Raw genomic sequence first — 15087 nt, forward strand, 5'->3', positions numbered from 1 at the left:
TGCCTGTCTCCTCTCTGCTGGGCTGGCTGCTCTCAGATTCTCTGGTGTCTGGTCTCAGTCTATCTATGGTTGGAGTCTGGATCAGTAGAATGAGTTTCTGATAAGGGCTGCCACTGCAGTTCTCCCTTCTCCTTCCCGGAGCTGACAGCCCCTCCTCCCCCGGGACTGAGCCTGGCAGGGAGGGGCGCGGGTCCCCTGGACACAAAAACTTACAGATTTCGCTGATCTCAGCAGTTCCACGTTTTCATGAGTGTTGTATGAAGTATGCCCAAAGTCAGATTGCTCTGTGGTGTCCAGTCCACGCAGTTCCTGGCTTTCTACCTACTTTCCTGGAGGAGTAACTAAAACATACAGCTCACCAGTCTGCCATCTTGCCCCGCCTCCTCCTCTGGCTTTTTAATTTGTACATTTGGGTTATCTATATCTTCTGGTTTCTTCATATGCTTTATAATTTTCTGTTGTTTTTGGCCTCTTGGCATTTGCTTATCTTGATAGGGTTCTTTTAGTATATTCAGGATTATGTGAACAGTTATCTATAATTTGGCAGAGCTACAGCTTGGTTGAGTGCATTTTCCCTGACCTACCAGCATATGGTGCTCCTGAGCCATCTCTTCTGCTCAGGCTAGTTCTCCCCAAATTCATCTATGCACTGAGTGGGGGTCCAAGCTACGTGGAGGTCCAATCAGTGCACTAGTTTTCTGTGTGCCCTGAGAACTGCCCGCCCTGTGGATGGGGGGCATGCCCTGTGAAGTTTGGCAAGGAGTCTCCTCCAGGACACAGTGGTCCTGGCCATTTCCTGGGCTGTGGTTGAAGTACTCTGGGGCTGCAGAGCTGCACTTCTCACCTTTCAGCTCAAATGCCCCCAGTCCCTCTCTGCCATGGGCCCAGGAGTCCCTGGGATTGGGGGAGGGCTCCTGGAACTTCAGTGCTGCATACCTGCCTCTAGTCTGTGCATGCCGCAGGCTTCTGTTGTAGGAAGGGTGGATGCCATCACAGCCCACCGAATCCTGAATTCCCTCAAGGAAGCTCTTGGCTGTGTGGCTGTGAAGGGTTGTCTCCCAGCTAGATGCAAAGATGGCTGCACGGGGCAAGGAAAGCTGCCCTTTCTCCGTTTGTCTGCCTGCCCCAACCTCTAGTCCCTGTCATGGGCTTTTGGCTGTGGGTCTATGAAGGGTTATTGCCCACATCAGATAGTGAGGAGGGTGCCCAGGGAGTGGAAGGCTACTCCTCACAATGCTGTCCACCTGCTCCAGTCACCTGTTCCCCGGAGGCATTCCAGGCTGAACACTCACCCATCGTGAATGCAGTCTTTCGGTTTCTCCAAGTACACACACACTATGGGTGCAGAAGTTCCTGCCCAGCTGGTGGAACCCTGGAACTGCTGTTCTGGGCCACTTTCTGCCTATATTTAGTGTATTTCATGGAGGAGAATTTTGCTCTGTCTCTTCCTAATCCACCATCTTGGATCTCCCCAATAATATTCTTTTTAGGGGAAGGGGATCTATGGTTCAATTAAGTATACCTGTACTTCTAAGCTTACTTTAACCTTAATTCATTCATCAAATATTGAATCCCAACTCTTTCTTTTAGGCATTTGGGATACGGAGGAACAAAACAGCTACCCATCTGTTTACATTCTAACAGATCCTAGTGAACCTGTTCTCTCTCTGGTTCATCCTGCCCCATCAGTTAAAGCATCATATAGACCCACAATTTCCAGCATTGCCTACTTTTTGCTCCCAATCCCAGCCCCTTCACTATCTCTGGCATCTCTACACTCACCTGGCATCATATTACCCTCCAGTTCCATCACTCTTACCCTCCCTCTCAATGCTTACCTTTTTACTGCCTCCTTCTATCATACCCTGTGTACCACCACCTGTAGCAAAGGCTTTAACCTTGACCCATTTCTCTTGCCATTATTCCTTTTTTTTTTTTTTTTGAGATGTAATTCATACCATAAAGTTCACTTTTAAAAAGTGTACAATTCAGTGGTTTTAGGATATTCACAGGGTGGTGCAACTACCACCACTATCTAATTCAAGAACATTTTCATCATCCCCGAAAGAAACTATGTACCCATTAGCAGTCGCTCCCCATTCCCCCTTCCCCCAAGCCCTGACAACAACTAATCTTCTTTCTGTCTCTGGATTTGCCTATTCTGGACATGTGATATAAATGGAATCATACAATATGTGGCCTTTGTGTTTGTTTTCCTTAACTTAGCATAATGTTTTAAAGGTTCATCCATGTTGTAGCATATATCAGTACTTCATTATGTTTTTCAGCTTGATAATATTCCATTGTATGGTTATACCACATTTTGTTTATCCATTCATCAGTTGACAGGCTTGGGCATTTCTACTTTTGGCTATGGTGAATAATGCAGCTATGAACTTCTGCAAACAAGTTTTGTGTGGACATACATGTTTTTCATTTCTCTTGGGAGTATACCAAGGAGTGCAATTGCTAGGTAATTTGGTAATTACATGTTTAATATTCTGAAGAACTTCCAAACTTTTCTAAAGTGGCTGCACCATTTTATATTCCTGTCAACAATGTATAGTATTTCAATTTCTCTGCATTATTGCCAACACTTGTTATTGCCAGTCTTTTTTTTTTTTTAATAGCCATCACAGTTAGTGTGAAGGAGTGTGAAGCAGTATCTCATGTTAATTTTTATTGTGGTGTTATTTCTATTCCTTGGCCTAACTGGAACTTGGTCCCTGCACCCTGAGAATCCTGTCCTAAGGAGACCTCCATTATCATTCTCCTAAAGCCACTTTCACATTATTTGACCACGTGTGAGAGTTTGAAGTCCACACCAACCAGCCATTATCAGTCTTCAAACAATAACTTGCACAACGTTTTGTAAAGCACTTTAACAGCTTTCTTATTTTATTGTCAACAGGAATATAAAACGGTGCCACCACTTTAGAAAACGTAATGAAGTACTGATATATGCTACAACATGGGTGAACCTTTAAAACCTTTACAAGTAAATGGATCAAATTAATGCAAAGGAAACTAAGATTTCAAAATTAAACTAGCCCGTGTCAAATGGCAAGTGTCTAAGTGGTAGGTTTACAGCTTTGGTCTCCAAATCTAGGTTTCTTTACATTGAACTGCTATTTGCTTTCTTTCTGGACCTATCTAACTTTTCTGGGTGACTTTAACAACAGATTTACCTTCTTCCTCACCATATTATCCCCTCATCCGTCATCCTTGACTTTAACAACTGTTTTCAAGGAGTGTGGTCCCTGTTTTCCTGTCAGCTCCTAGAAGCTGCCCACAGTGCCATGCTAAATGGCCTCCACAAACAATTTACAACTTGAATGTTTGCTTTTCCCAGGCCAGCTGGGACACATCTGGCTTCCTCTTCTGCAACCAACTGGAGAACATGCTCTCCTTTTTTTCTTTTAAATTCATTTTATTGAGATATATTCACATACCATGCAGTCACACAAAACAAAGCGTACATTCAATTGTTCACAGTACCATTACATAGTTGTGCATTCATCACCAAAATTAATTTTTGACACCTTCATTACCACACATACAAAAATGACAAGAATAAAAATTAAAGTGAAAAAGAGAAATTACAGTAAAAAAGAACACTGGATGCCTTTGTTTGTTTTCCTTCCCCCATTTTTCTACTCATCCATCCATAAACTAGACAAAGGGGAGTGTGATCCATATGGTTTTCCCAATCACATTGTCACCGCTCATAAGCTACATTTTTATATAATCGTCTTAAAGATTCATGGGTTCTGGGTTGTAGTTTGATAGTTTTGGGTATTTACTGCTAGCTACTCCAATTCACTAGAACCTAAAAAGGGTTGTCTATATTGTGTGTAAGAGTGCCCACCAGAGTGACCTCTCGGCTCCTTTTGGAATCTCTCTGCCACTGTAGCTTATTTAATTTCCTTCCGTATCACCCTTTTGGTCAAGACGATGTTCTCCATCCCACGCTGCCAGGTCTAGATTCCTACCTGGGAGTCATATTTACATTGCCAGGAAGATTCACTCCCCTGGATGATTTCACCTGCCAAGTTGGCTTAGCTAGAGAGAGAGGCCACATCTGCATGCTCTACTTTTAAGGGGCTCACCTGATTAGATCAGGCCCACCAGGATAATCTCTCTTTTACCACATAATGGACTACAATCCAATTTAAGGATTATAGAAATATAAATGGGGATGATATATCATCATATTCCTAGCTTACTACCAAACCCAAATGGAAGAGCATTATACATGGGCAAAGATCATGGGGATCATCTTAGAATTCTGCCTATCACACTGGATTATTTGGATTTTAAATTTCCTTATGATTTTTCTGCTTCACTTCTGTAATGAAAAAAATCCTCTTATTGGAGACCTATAAAAAATAGCACATTATGTATATAGATAATATTTATCCCTAGTAAGTGAAAAACTAAATATAATCATCACTATGTTGTCTCTTTTAAATATTGGTCTTTCAAGTTCTAGAGACATCCTGATACACTATATAAGGACTTTGATGAGAATATATGCAAGTTATTTATGAGGTAAAGAGCAATCTTTGGATGATTTTGCAGAATTATTACCTATTCTGTGTTCTTTATTAACTTATATTTTAACTTCAGTGTTTCTGGTGTTTCCAGTCTTTGGCAATTACTTTTAGGTATAACTTAAACAGCAAATTATTATGTCTTTGACATTTGATAATCTGATTATTAAGTGTCTTGGTGTAAGTCTATTCATATCTCTTCTGTTTGGAGTACGCTGCACTTCTTGGATCTGTAATTTTATGTCTTTCATAAGAGATGGGAAATTTTCATTAATTATTTCCTCTATTATTGCTTCTGCCCCCTTTCCCTTCTCTTCTCCTTCTGGGACACCAATGATACGTACATTATTGTACTTTGTTTCATCCTTGAGTTTCCGGAGACGTTGCTCATATTTTTTCATTCTTTTCTCCATCTGTTCCTTTGCGTGTAGGCTTTCAGGTGTTTTGTTCTCCAGTTCCTGAGTGTTTTCTTCTGCCTCTTGAGATCTGCTGTTGTATGTTTCCATTGTGTCTTTCATCTCTTGTGTTGTGCCTTTCATTTCCATAGATTCTACTAGTTGTTTTTTTTGAATTTTCGATTTCTGCCGTATACATGCCCAGTGCTTCCTTTACAGCCTCTATCTCTTTTGCAATATCTTCTCTAAACTTTTTGATTTGATTTAGCATTAGTTGTTTAAATTCCTGTATCTCAGTTGAAGTGTACGTTTGTTCCTTTGACTGGGCCATAACTTTGTTTTTCTTAGCGTAGGTTGTAATTTTCTGTTGTCTAGGCATGGTTTCCTTGGTTATCCAAATCAGGTTTTCCCAGACCAGAACAGGCTCAGGTCCCAGAGGGAAGAAATATTCAGTATCTGGTTTCCCTGCGGGTGTGTCTTAGAAAGTTGCTCCACCCTGTGATGCCTTGGGTCACTGTGCTTTTCTGCCCAGCAGGTGACGCCTGTTAGCCTATAATTCTTGACTGGTGTGAGGAGGTATGGCCGTGTTCCCCCAGGCTCTGGGGTCTGGTTCTGAATGGAAAGGGCCCCACCCCTTTCCTCCTAGAGAAGACAGACCCCTCAGGTGGAGGTCATTAGCATTTCAATGGTCTTGCTCTCTGCTTGTGGTGTCTCCAACCTTCCCAGAGTCACAGCCCTGGAAACTGAAAATGACTGGGGCTTTCTCCACTGAGCCAAAAAAGAAACAGATAGTCCCCTTCAGACCCAGTCCAAGGCAACCCTCCGGCTCTCCCAGGTCAGTCGTCATCCAAAGCCTCTGTCTGTTTTTTGGGGATGCGTACCTGTAGTGAGCAGTTCACACTCGCTACTTAAAACCCCAGTTGGAGCTCAGCTGAGCTATATTCGCTTGCTGGGAGAGAGCTTCTCTCTGGCACCACGAGGCTTTGCAGCTCGGGCTATGGGGGAGGGGGTCCCACGACTTAGTTCCGCAGGTTTTGCTTACAGATTTTATGCTGTGTTCTAGGGCATTTCCTCCCAATTCAGGTTGGTGTATGATGAGTAGATGGTCTCGTTTGTCCCCCTGCAGTTATTCTGGATTATTTACTAGTTGTTTCTGGTTTTTTGTAGTTGTTCCAGGGGGACTACTTAGCTTCCACTCTTCTCTATGCCGCCATCTTGCCCCTCCTCCAGCAAATCATTATAAATGAACACAAAAGATATTGTTTGATGTCAAAACCGCCCTAATAGATAGCAGTATTCTGCTAAATGGCAAACCAAGTGAATCATGCTCTCTCAATAATTGATCACAGGCTCTTGGACAGATCCCATATTAATGTTTTTTGAAAATGATAATTAAGCAGACACTGTTACTGTCTTTGATATGAATCCCCAGAACCTCTTTTCAATCATCCGGAAGTTTGCAAACCACCTGTAGGAAGCACTAAGTATTTGCTGAGTTTTTCTCCATCCTCTTATTTCTCTCCAGTGTCTAGTCTGTCACTTCATCTAAAATGTAGGGTAGTGCTCAGCCTGATTTGGCCTGGCTCACCCATATAGCCTTGACTATGAGTGAACCAGAGTTTTTACATCATACCTGTTCTCAGGGATATGTTCTCAGGCTGGCCCTGGTATATTTCAGGCACAGCTACCCCCCTAGTTTTCCCAATGTTAGATAGGTCTAGCCTAATCCACTCACCCACATACCTTTCCTTCTCCGGTCTTCCTTCCCCCCATCAGCTTCTTTTACCCAGAGAGCTGTACAACTTTACTTTGGAGGGTATCAATATATATGTCTGAGAGTATATCTAGGAATGATATATTTCTGTGTGTGTGTACTTGTGCATGTGTGTGTAGAGGATGACAGGTTAATATGATGGATCCCAAGTCCTATACTGGTCATTATCTGAGGAGTATAGCATAATTGTTAAGAGTGTGAGTCTGGAACCAGATTGCTTGGGTTTGAGTCCTGACTCTGTCACTTTCTACCTGTGTGACCTCGGCAAGTCATTTAATCTCTTTAGATTTCATATCTTCATTTTATTTTATTTATTTTTTGTTCTTTTTCTTTATCATTGGAGAGATTGTGGGTTTACAGAATAATCATGCAAAAAATACAGGATTCCAATATACCACCCTATTATTAACACCTTGCATTGGTGTGGAACATGTATTTTTGTTAAAAATGACAGCTCATTTTTATAATTATACTATTATAATTATACTATTATAATTATACTATTAACCATAGTCCATGGTTTAACTTAGGATTCACGGTTTGCAATTCAATGGATTTTAAAAAAAATTTTATTCTATTACCATATAAACAACCTAACATTCCCCCTTTCAACCACATTCAGATATATGTATTTCATTATGACTGTTAATTACAGTCACAATGTTGTGCTACCATCACCACCATCCATTACCAAAAACATTTCCATCATCATCATTCCAAATAGGAATGCTGTACATTTTAAGCCTAACTTCCCATTCCCTATCCCCACCCCATCCCCTGATAACCTATATTTTAGGTTCTGACTTTATGAGTTTGCTTATTCCAATTGTTTCTCATCAGTGAGATCATACAATATTTGTCCTTCTGTATCTGGCTTATTTCACTCAACATGATGTTTTCAAGATTCATCCATGTTGTTGTTTATATCAGAACGTCATCCCTTTTTATGGCTGAATAATATTCCACTGAATGTATATATCACATTTTATTTATCCATTCCTTGGTTATTGGACCCTTGGGTTGCTTCCGTCTTTTGGCAGTTGTGAATAATGCTGCTATGAACATTGGTGTGCAAATATCTGTTTGAGTCCCTGCTTTCAGTCCTTTTGAGTATATACCAAGTAGTTGGATTACCCTGTCATATGGGTAATTCTATACTTAATTTTCTGAGGAACCTCCAAACTGTCTTCCACAGTGGTTGCACCATTTTGCATTATCACCAACAATGAATGAGTGTTCCTATTTCTTGTATCTTCTCCAATATTTGCAATTTTCCATTCTAATGGGTATAAAACGGTATCTCACTGTGGTTTTGATTTGCATTTCCCTGATGGCTAATGATGTTGAGCATCTTTTCACATGCTTTCCGGCCATTTGTATATCTTCTTTTGAGAGCTGTCTATTCAAATCTTTTGCCTATTTTTTAATAGGGTTTTTTGCCTTTTTTTTGTTAATCATGTCTTCATTTTAAAAATAGGAATTACAAATTGTATCTGCCTCGAATGGCAGGATTCATTGAATTAGTATCAATAAAGTGCTTGATAACAATGCTGGGAGCATAGTAACTGCTATATGTGTTTGCCATTATTATTATTGTAGCATTTTAACTATTCCTATTAATAGACCTTATCAATAATAGAGTAGGGGGGCCTCCCCTGCCCTAATGGGCCCCCCAGGCTGCTCTACCCCATCTGCGTCACCCTGTCCCCTGCACGGGTCACCAAGTGAAAATGATCAGAAGCCTTTAACAGTAAAGTCATCCTCACCTCACCAAAAGCTATGCCCTTGTTCCCCACACTCAAGCAGCCACCCTTGATGGCATAGCCAGAGACTTCTATGCTCCTAAAAGTAGGGCCTGTGACCCACTGACAGCCTGAAGCAGCTACAGAAGATGGACCACTGGGCATTAAGGGAAACAAACTCCCTGAGGGGGGAGTTGAGGCAGGTTAGAATTAGTGTGGTGACTGGCTGATGAGCAAAGGGCAAATCCCAAGAAGCATCAGGCCAGAAGGAGAAAGATTTCTCTGAGAAAAACGTCAGTAAACAGCACCTGGGGACCAGTCAACCCCACCAGTCAGTCATCTACGATCAAGTATCACAATGGAGGGAGTTGGGTGGAGCCAACCAACCCCTTCCTGAGTAATCTAAGATCAAGCATCAATGAAGGAGGAAAAAGGGGAGAGTAGTAAAACAGTTAATAAAAATTACAAAATTGAACAAAAATCTATAAAAGCAGATTGCTGCACAGAGCTGGGGCCTCTTGCCTCTACCTTCTTGCAAGACTGCCTGCATGCCTTCTCACATGTGTACTTAATAAATTTTCCACCTGGTTGCTCAAAAAAACAAAACAAAACAAAAGCAGATACCACTTTACACCCACTAGGAGATATTATTAAAAAAAACAGAAAACAGAACAAAATAAGTCTTGGAGAGGATGCAGAGAAATTAGAACCCTTATACATTGTTGGTGTGATTGTAAAATGGTGTGATAACTATGAAAATCAGTTTGGTGGTTCCTCAGAAAGTTGAGCATAGAATTACCATATGACCATCCATCCAGTTTCTAGGTATATATGCAATATAATTGAAAGCAGATACTCAAACAGATATTTGTACAATGATGTTCGTAGTAGCATTATTCACAATAGCCAAAACGTGTTAGCAGCCCAAGTGTCCATCAATGAACGAATGAATAAACAAAAGGTGTTATATACATATACATACAATAGAATATTATTCAGCCATAAAATGGAATGAAGTTCTGAAATGTGCTACATCATGGATGATCCTTGAGGACATCATGTTGAACTAAATAATCCAGAAACAAAAATAAAAATAAATAAATAAATAAAAATAATAGAGGGGGGAAGAGATTCAGGAGCAATCTATAAGTAATGAAATATTATCTGAAAGATTTTCTTGTTATGGAAATGCATTTGACACTGGCAGACAAATTAAAATTTTGATGTATTTTATAATCTTTTTATACTTCCTAAATGTCTCTTTTAGAACTTAATTTCACACAACTCACTTGTTAATCAACTGTACCATTTTGGAGATGTAAGAAAAACACCAATTCAATTGGCACACAGCCTTCTCAGTACCATGTCTGTAAAGCAAAGCCTGCCAGAGCTAGTTTTATAGTGCCAGTGATGACACTATATGGTAAGCTTCAAAAGAGCCTGTCCCTCTTTTCATAGAGATAAGACCTTTGTGTGCTCTCATCTGGGGAAGAAACACCAATCTGCAGACTTTATGGATTCCTTTCAACTGTGTTTGAGGGTTTCTGGTTTAGCACTATAAGTTCAACAGAACCTCAGACTGGTTAATTACAGGTCTATGATAGTCGGGTGACCTTATTCTTATTCAGGTGACCAAACACTTGTAACTTGTTTTTAGGAATATTTCAATTCCAGATAATCCCCAAGACTGCATAGCCCATAAGGTGGTGGGATTTTCAGATTATTGGTTGAGATTGATGTGCAGAGATATGAAGGAAAATTGGTATGAGTCTGGAGGGTATGTTACAATTAATATTTTCATGTCCTTTTCAGTTTCTTTCTTCCCTACTCACTCTCTTCCCTGATCTACTCATTTTTCTTACCCTTCTTTACTATTGTCTGCTTATTGCCTTCTCAAAAAATTGCACAATGGCTTGTTACGGGTATTTTCCTGATCTGCCTTATGAGATTCTGCTTTGGGTAACCTTTTCTTGAGAAAAAGTTTAATCTGTTTTGGTTAATCTGTTTTGGTGAATTTATTCTCTCTAGCATACAACTAGATTCTCTCATGTTTCATAAAGGTGGACCATTCATTTCAACAATAACATATGTTGAAGTGAATTAAAATGAATTTAATCTTCTGTGATTCTTGCTCTCATCCTCTTTGTAGTAGTGGTCCTCAAGTTGTAGTGTGGAGAAGAATCACGTGGCAAGCCTGGGTGAAGTGTCTGCTTCTGGTACCCACATGCAAAATCCTGATTCAGTAAGTCAGTCAGGGGTCTCAGGAATCTGTAACAAGCATCCCCCAGTCACTCTTAAACAGATTCTTGGTGGATTACACTTTGAGAAGCATTTCTCTATTAGTAGCACTGTTCATAGATATATGATGGAAGCCACACATATAATTTTACTTTTTCTAGTAGCTACATCTAAAAAGTAAAAGAAACAGATGAGTTTAATTTTAAATAATATATTTTATTTAACCTAATATATCCAAAATATCATTTCAACATATAATCAATATAAAAATTATTAGTAAGGTATTTTACATTCTGTGTGTGTGTGTGTGTGTGTGTGTGTGTGTGTGTGTGTGTGTGCTAATTCTTTGAAATCTTATGTGCATTTTACATAGAACTCTTCTCAAATTCAGTCTAGCTGCATTTCAAGTACTTAGTAGCTGTATGTGGCTAGTGGCTACAGTATTGGACAGTGAAGATCTGAAGCCTCTTGTAATGTCTATTCCTATGTCTTCTTCTGTTTCTTCTGCACCCCATCCCCTCCTTCCACCAAACCATTTTCCTTCATTGATGTTGTTAAGTCCAGACAAAATGTATCTGGAAAACTCAGGTCTTGAGTGTTCACACTATCTGATTATTATGGAAGTAATGTAGGCAATGGAGTCAGACTTGGGCTTAAATCTGGCAGCAAAATTAAACCTTATTAACTTGTTCTCTGCTTGATTACCAGCTTCTGAAAGAGGTATTGTTCCAGTTTGCTAACGCTGCTGCTTTGCAAAACACCAGAAATGGATTGGCTTTTATAAAGGGTGTTTATTTGGTTACAAAGTTACAGTCTTAAGGCCATGAAGTGTCCAAGGTAAGGCATCAACAATAGGGTTAACTTCACTGAAGGATGACGTTTGGCTTTTGGAAAACCTCTGTTAGCTGGGAAGGCACGTGGCTGGTGTCCGCTTTGCTTCTAGGTTGTGTTTCAAAATGGCTTCTCCAACATGTTGCTCTTGGAGCATTTTGTCCTCTCTTAGCTGCAGCTCCTCTTCAAATGTCACTCTCAGTTGCTCTCTGGGGTCCCTCTGTTTGTGAGCTCTTTTTATTGGACTCCAGAGAACCAATCAAGACCCACCCTGAATGTCTGGGGCCACATTTCCATGGAAACATTCAATCAAGAGGTCACACCCTAATCAAAGGTGTCACTCACAGTTGGGTGGGTCACATCTCCATGGAAACACTCAATCAGAAGGTTCCAACCCAATCAACACTAATATGTCTGCCCCCACAAGATTGCATTAAAAAACATGGCTTTTTCTGGGGGACATAATATATACAAACCAGCACAGGTATGTTAAAATTTTCTTCTATAGTTGTAGATTTGTTAGTATATTGCAATACTGCAATTTTTGCTGTAGGTATCCTGAAGTTATTAGGTGCATGCAAATTCAAAACTGTTATATATTTCTGAGGAAGATGTCCCTTTCATCACTAGGTAGTAACCGTCTACGTCCCTAGTAACACATTTTACCTTAAAGTCCATTTTGTCCTAGGCAGCAGTGTGTTTCAATGGAAGAATGCTGGGCTTATAAGGTCTGTTTTGTCTGTCACTAGATTCTTTTGTCTGGTATCTGCATTTTATAGCTTCTTTCCAAACCTTTTTAATTTTTTAAGCCTTTAAATTTTAGGAACATCTCTGGAAAAGGGTTTCTTGTCTTTTTCTAATCTAAGTTTGATCATCCATCTTTGAATAATGTGATTACTGGCACATTTGGATTTATTTCTTCTATCATGCATTCTCTTTGCTTTTTCTTTTCTGACCTCTCTCAAATTGGTCTGCTTTTTAATTTTTTTTCCTTTACTGGTTTAGAATTTACACATTCTGTTTTTATTGTTGTAGTACTTACCCTTAAAACATTAACGTATATACTGACTTAAAATCTGAAATTAATATCTCCATCCTTCCCCTGAGCAATAGACTCTTAAAATGCTTAATTTTAATCATCCCTTCCTATCTTTCATGTTACTCTTGTCAGTATTTTAGTTCTACCTTGTATCCTCTAAATTAATCTTTATTATTTTTATCATTATTATCCCATCTCCTTATTCTATGCTGTCTTCTTTGTGATTTTTCTCTACTCTATTTTCAATTCACCAGTTTTTTCTTTATCTCAGAGTAATCTGCTTAACTGGGCCTTTGATTGAATTTCAAGGACTGTGTGGGGTTTTTTTGTTTTTTTTTTTTAATCTGTAGCAGTTCTGTGTGCTGCTAGATCAAAAGTGATGGGTTCTCTATTTGATGCCCTTAAATGACAAATTCTTGAGACACCAGGGTTTCAAAGAGAGAAAGAGTTGATTTTTTTTTATTTTTTTATCTAAATTTCATATAATTTTCACATCACAAGGTATTTTGATTTTTTCAACCATTTAGAAAATATAAAACCATCTTAGTTCATAAGTTGCACAAAAACAGGTGGTAGGACAGGCTGGTTTACCTGACCCCTGTTCTAGTTACTATCCCAGTGCCAGGGAGTTTGCCGTTCATTCCAGGAGACTTCTAGATTTCTCTAGAACTTGATTCTACTTGACTTATGATAAATAAGCTTAGACAATACTTAGTTTCCAACTGTATTATAATCTCTTTATTCTTTTGGTAAAACTCTTCCAAAGTTAACCACTTCTGTTTGTAGATGATGAAATGCATAAAGATCCACTTCAAATGCTGGCACTGCTATGAACATGGTCTCTTCCCTTCAACACAGAATTAAGACTTTTGATTCTTGTCTTTAATAGTCCAGTCCCAGAAGTAAGTTAACTGTGGACTTCATCTGAAGACAGTCTTATGCTGCATGGCAGTTATCTACAACCAGGCTCTAGCTTCTCCAGGAATACTACAGGATGAATTTAGTTTAAACTAAGAGGCATTCTCTCAAATGAGTTTAAATGCATTTTTATTTTTAGACAACCTACATGACATGTTTTTCTTAAAAACAATGCCTCCGCTCCAAATAAATCAAGGTCAAAATAAATGAGTTCAAGATGGCATCAGTCCATCTGTCTAAGTCCGGGTATCATGTGGATAAAAAGCAGCAGCCAGTTATGATGACAGGTGATAGATCGAAGGAATTGCCAAGTTTGTTAACATTTCTCCATTTCTAAACCATCCTTAAAGAAAATCATATATGAGGTCACACCATCCTCACGGTAGTCCAGGAGAGCAACCATACCATCTGGATTCATGTTTTCACCAATATAGAACTGGTAGTTTTTGAAATTAGCAAGGATGTGCTTGACTTGTTCTGCAGCGCCTGTCATAAAAGGTTTTACTCTTTCTGGTCTCTGTTCTTCAAGTTTGCCTTTGATTGATTTCATGTAATCTTTGATATACTTTTTGTAGGCTTCTTTTGTGAAGCTAGTTTCCTGCAAGTGATGGTTCATGACAATATCAACACCGGTGACGACTGTGCTTTTGGTAACTTCACCCTCGGGGCCTTCAGCAGAGGCATTTCCACCAATGAGCGAGTCATCAATGCCACCCTCTGTCCTAGTGACCATCTTCCCCTCCACCTCGAGGCACAGCCCGTCCGCGATCTCCCGGATCTTGTAAATGTCGGAGAACATCTCCTCATGGCTGATGAGGTCCCGGTAGATGATCATGATGGCTGCTGGAGGGAGGCGGCGGCAGCGGTGCTGGCGTGGCAGGAGCCCGGAGCTCGGAGCGAGCGCGAGCGGCCGGAGCGGCACCGGGGGGTGGGGGGTGGGGGGGAGCGGGCGGAAAAGCAGAAAGAGTTTATTGCTGGGCACGAAGCAGGAGAGCAGATGGCCCATCAGCCTAAAAATCTGTCTTCACAAACCTCAGTAGTTCTGATAGATTTGTATTACCAAAAGATAGGCAGGTTTTAGGATAATGATCACAATGGCTCAAGATGACAAGGTTAGAGATAATGTAATTATTGAGCATGTGCAGATTGATTACATGCTTAGTTACAAAACGTGTAAGAAAATGATGGCCTTAATATAATGATGGGCATGATATTTAGTATTATGATGTATAGGTGACTTATACATTAAAGTTTAAGCTACTGTGCATGTCAGGCAGACTCATTTTGGTTACATCCAGCTTCAGTTATCAAGATAACTTTGGACTTGAGGTGGGTTAGTTCTGGGCTGACCCAAGACTCTTCATTAATAAATATTAGGGGCTGTCTTTGGTGACTCTAAAGTCGAAAAACTGGACAAATGGGTACAAGTGAAGGTTAGTCACAAGGTTTTTCAATCACAAGGGCACAAGATAAAGGCTATACAATCATTGTCAGAGATCAAGGCAGCTGGATTACAGTTCGGAGATTTCAGGTGTTTCCCTCTATCTACTCTAATACACCAGAAAGTAAAAGGGAGTATCTATACAATGATTCAGTA

At 39.9% G+C, this 15087-nt stretch overlaps 1 protein-coding gene across 1 annotated transcript; it reads right to left on the bottom strand.

Moving 5' to 3' along the window:
• Positions 1 to 13789: 13789 nt before the first annotated feature.
• Positions 13790 to 14350, bottom strand: LOC119534877 (translationally-controlled tumor protein-like). Its single transcript, XM_037837431.1, has one exon. The coding sequence runs from the start codon at positions 14323 to 14325 to the stop codon at positions 13807 to 13809; it is 519 nt and encodes a 172-aa protein (XP_037693359.1). The 5' UTR covers positions 14326 to 14350; the 3' UTR covers positions 13790 to 13806.
• Positions 14351 to 15087: the final 737 nt, after the last annotated feature.

Source organism: Choloepus didactylus, chromosome 5 (genome assembly GCF_015220235.1).
Source record: "Choloepus didactylus isolate mChoDid1 chromosome 5, mChoDid1.pri, whole genome shotgun sequence".
Lineage (NCBI taxonomy): Eukaryota > Metazoa > Chordata > Mammalia > Pilosa > Megalonychidae > Choloepus > Choloepus didactylus.

Excerpts from the sequence above, each read along its gene's own strand:
- LOC119534877 (XM_037837431.1), bottom strand. The coding sequence starts at position 14,325 with ATGATCATCTACCGGGACCTCATCAGCCATGAGGAGATGTTCTCCGAC.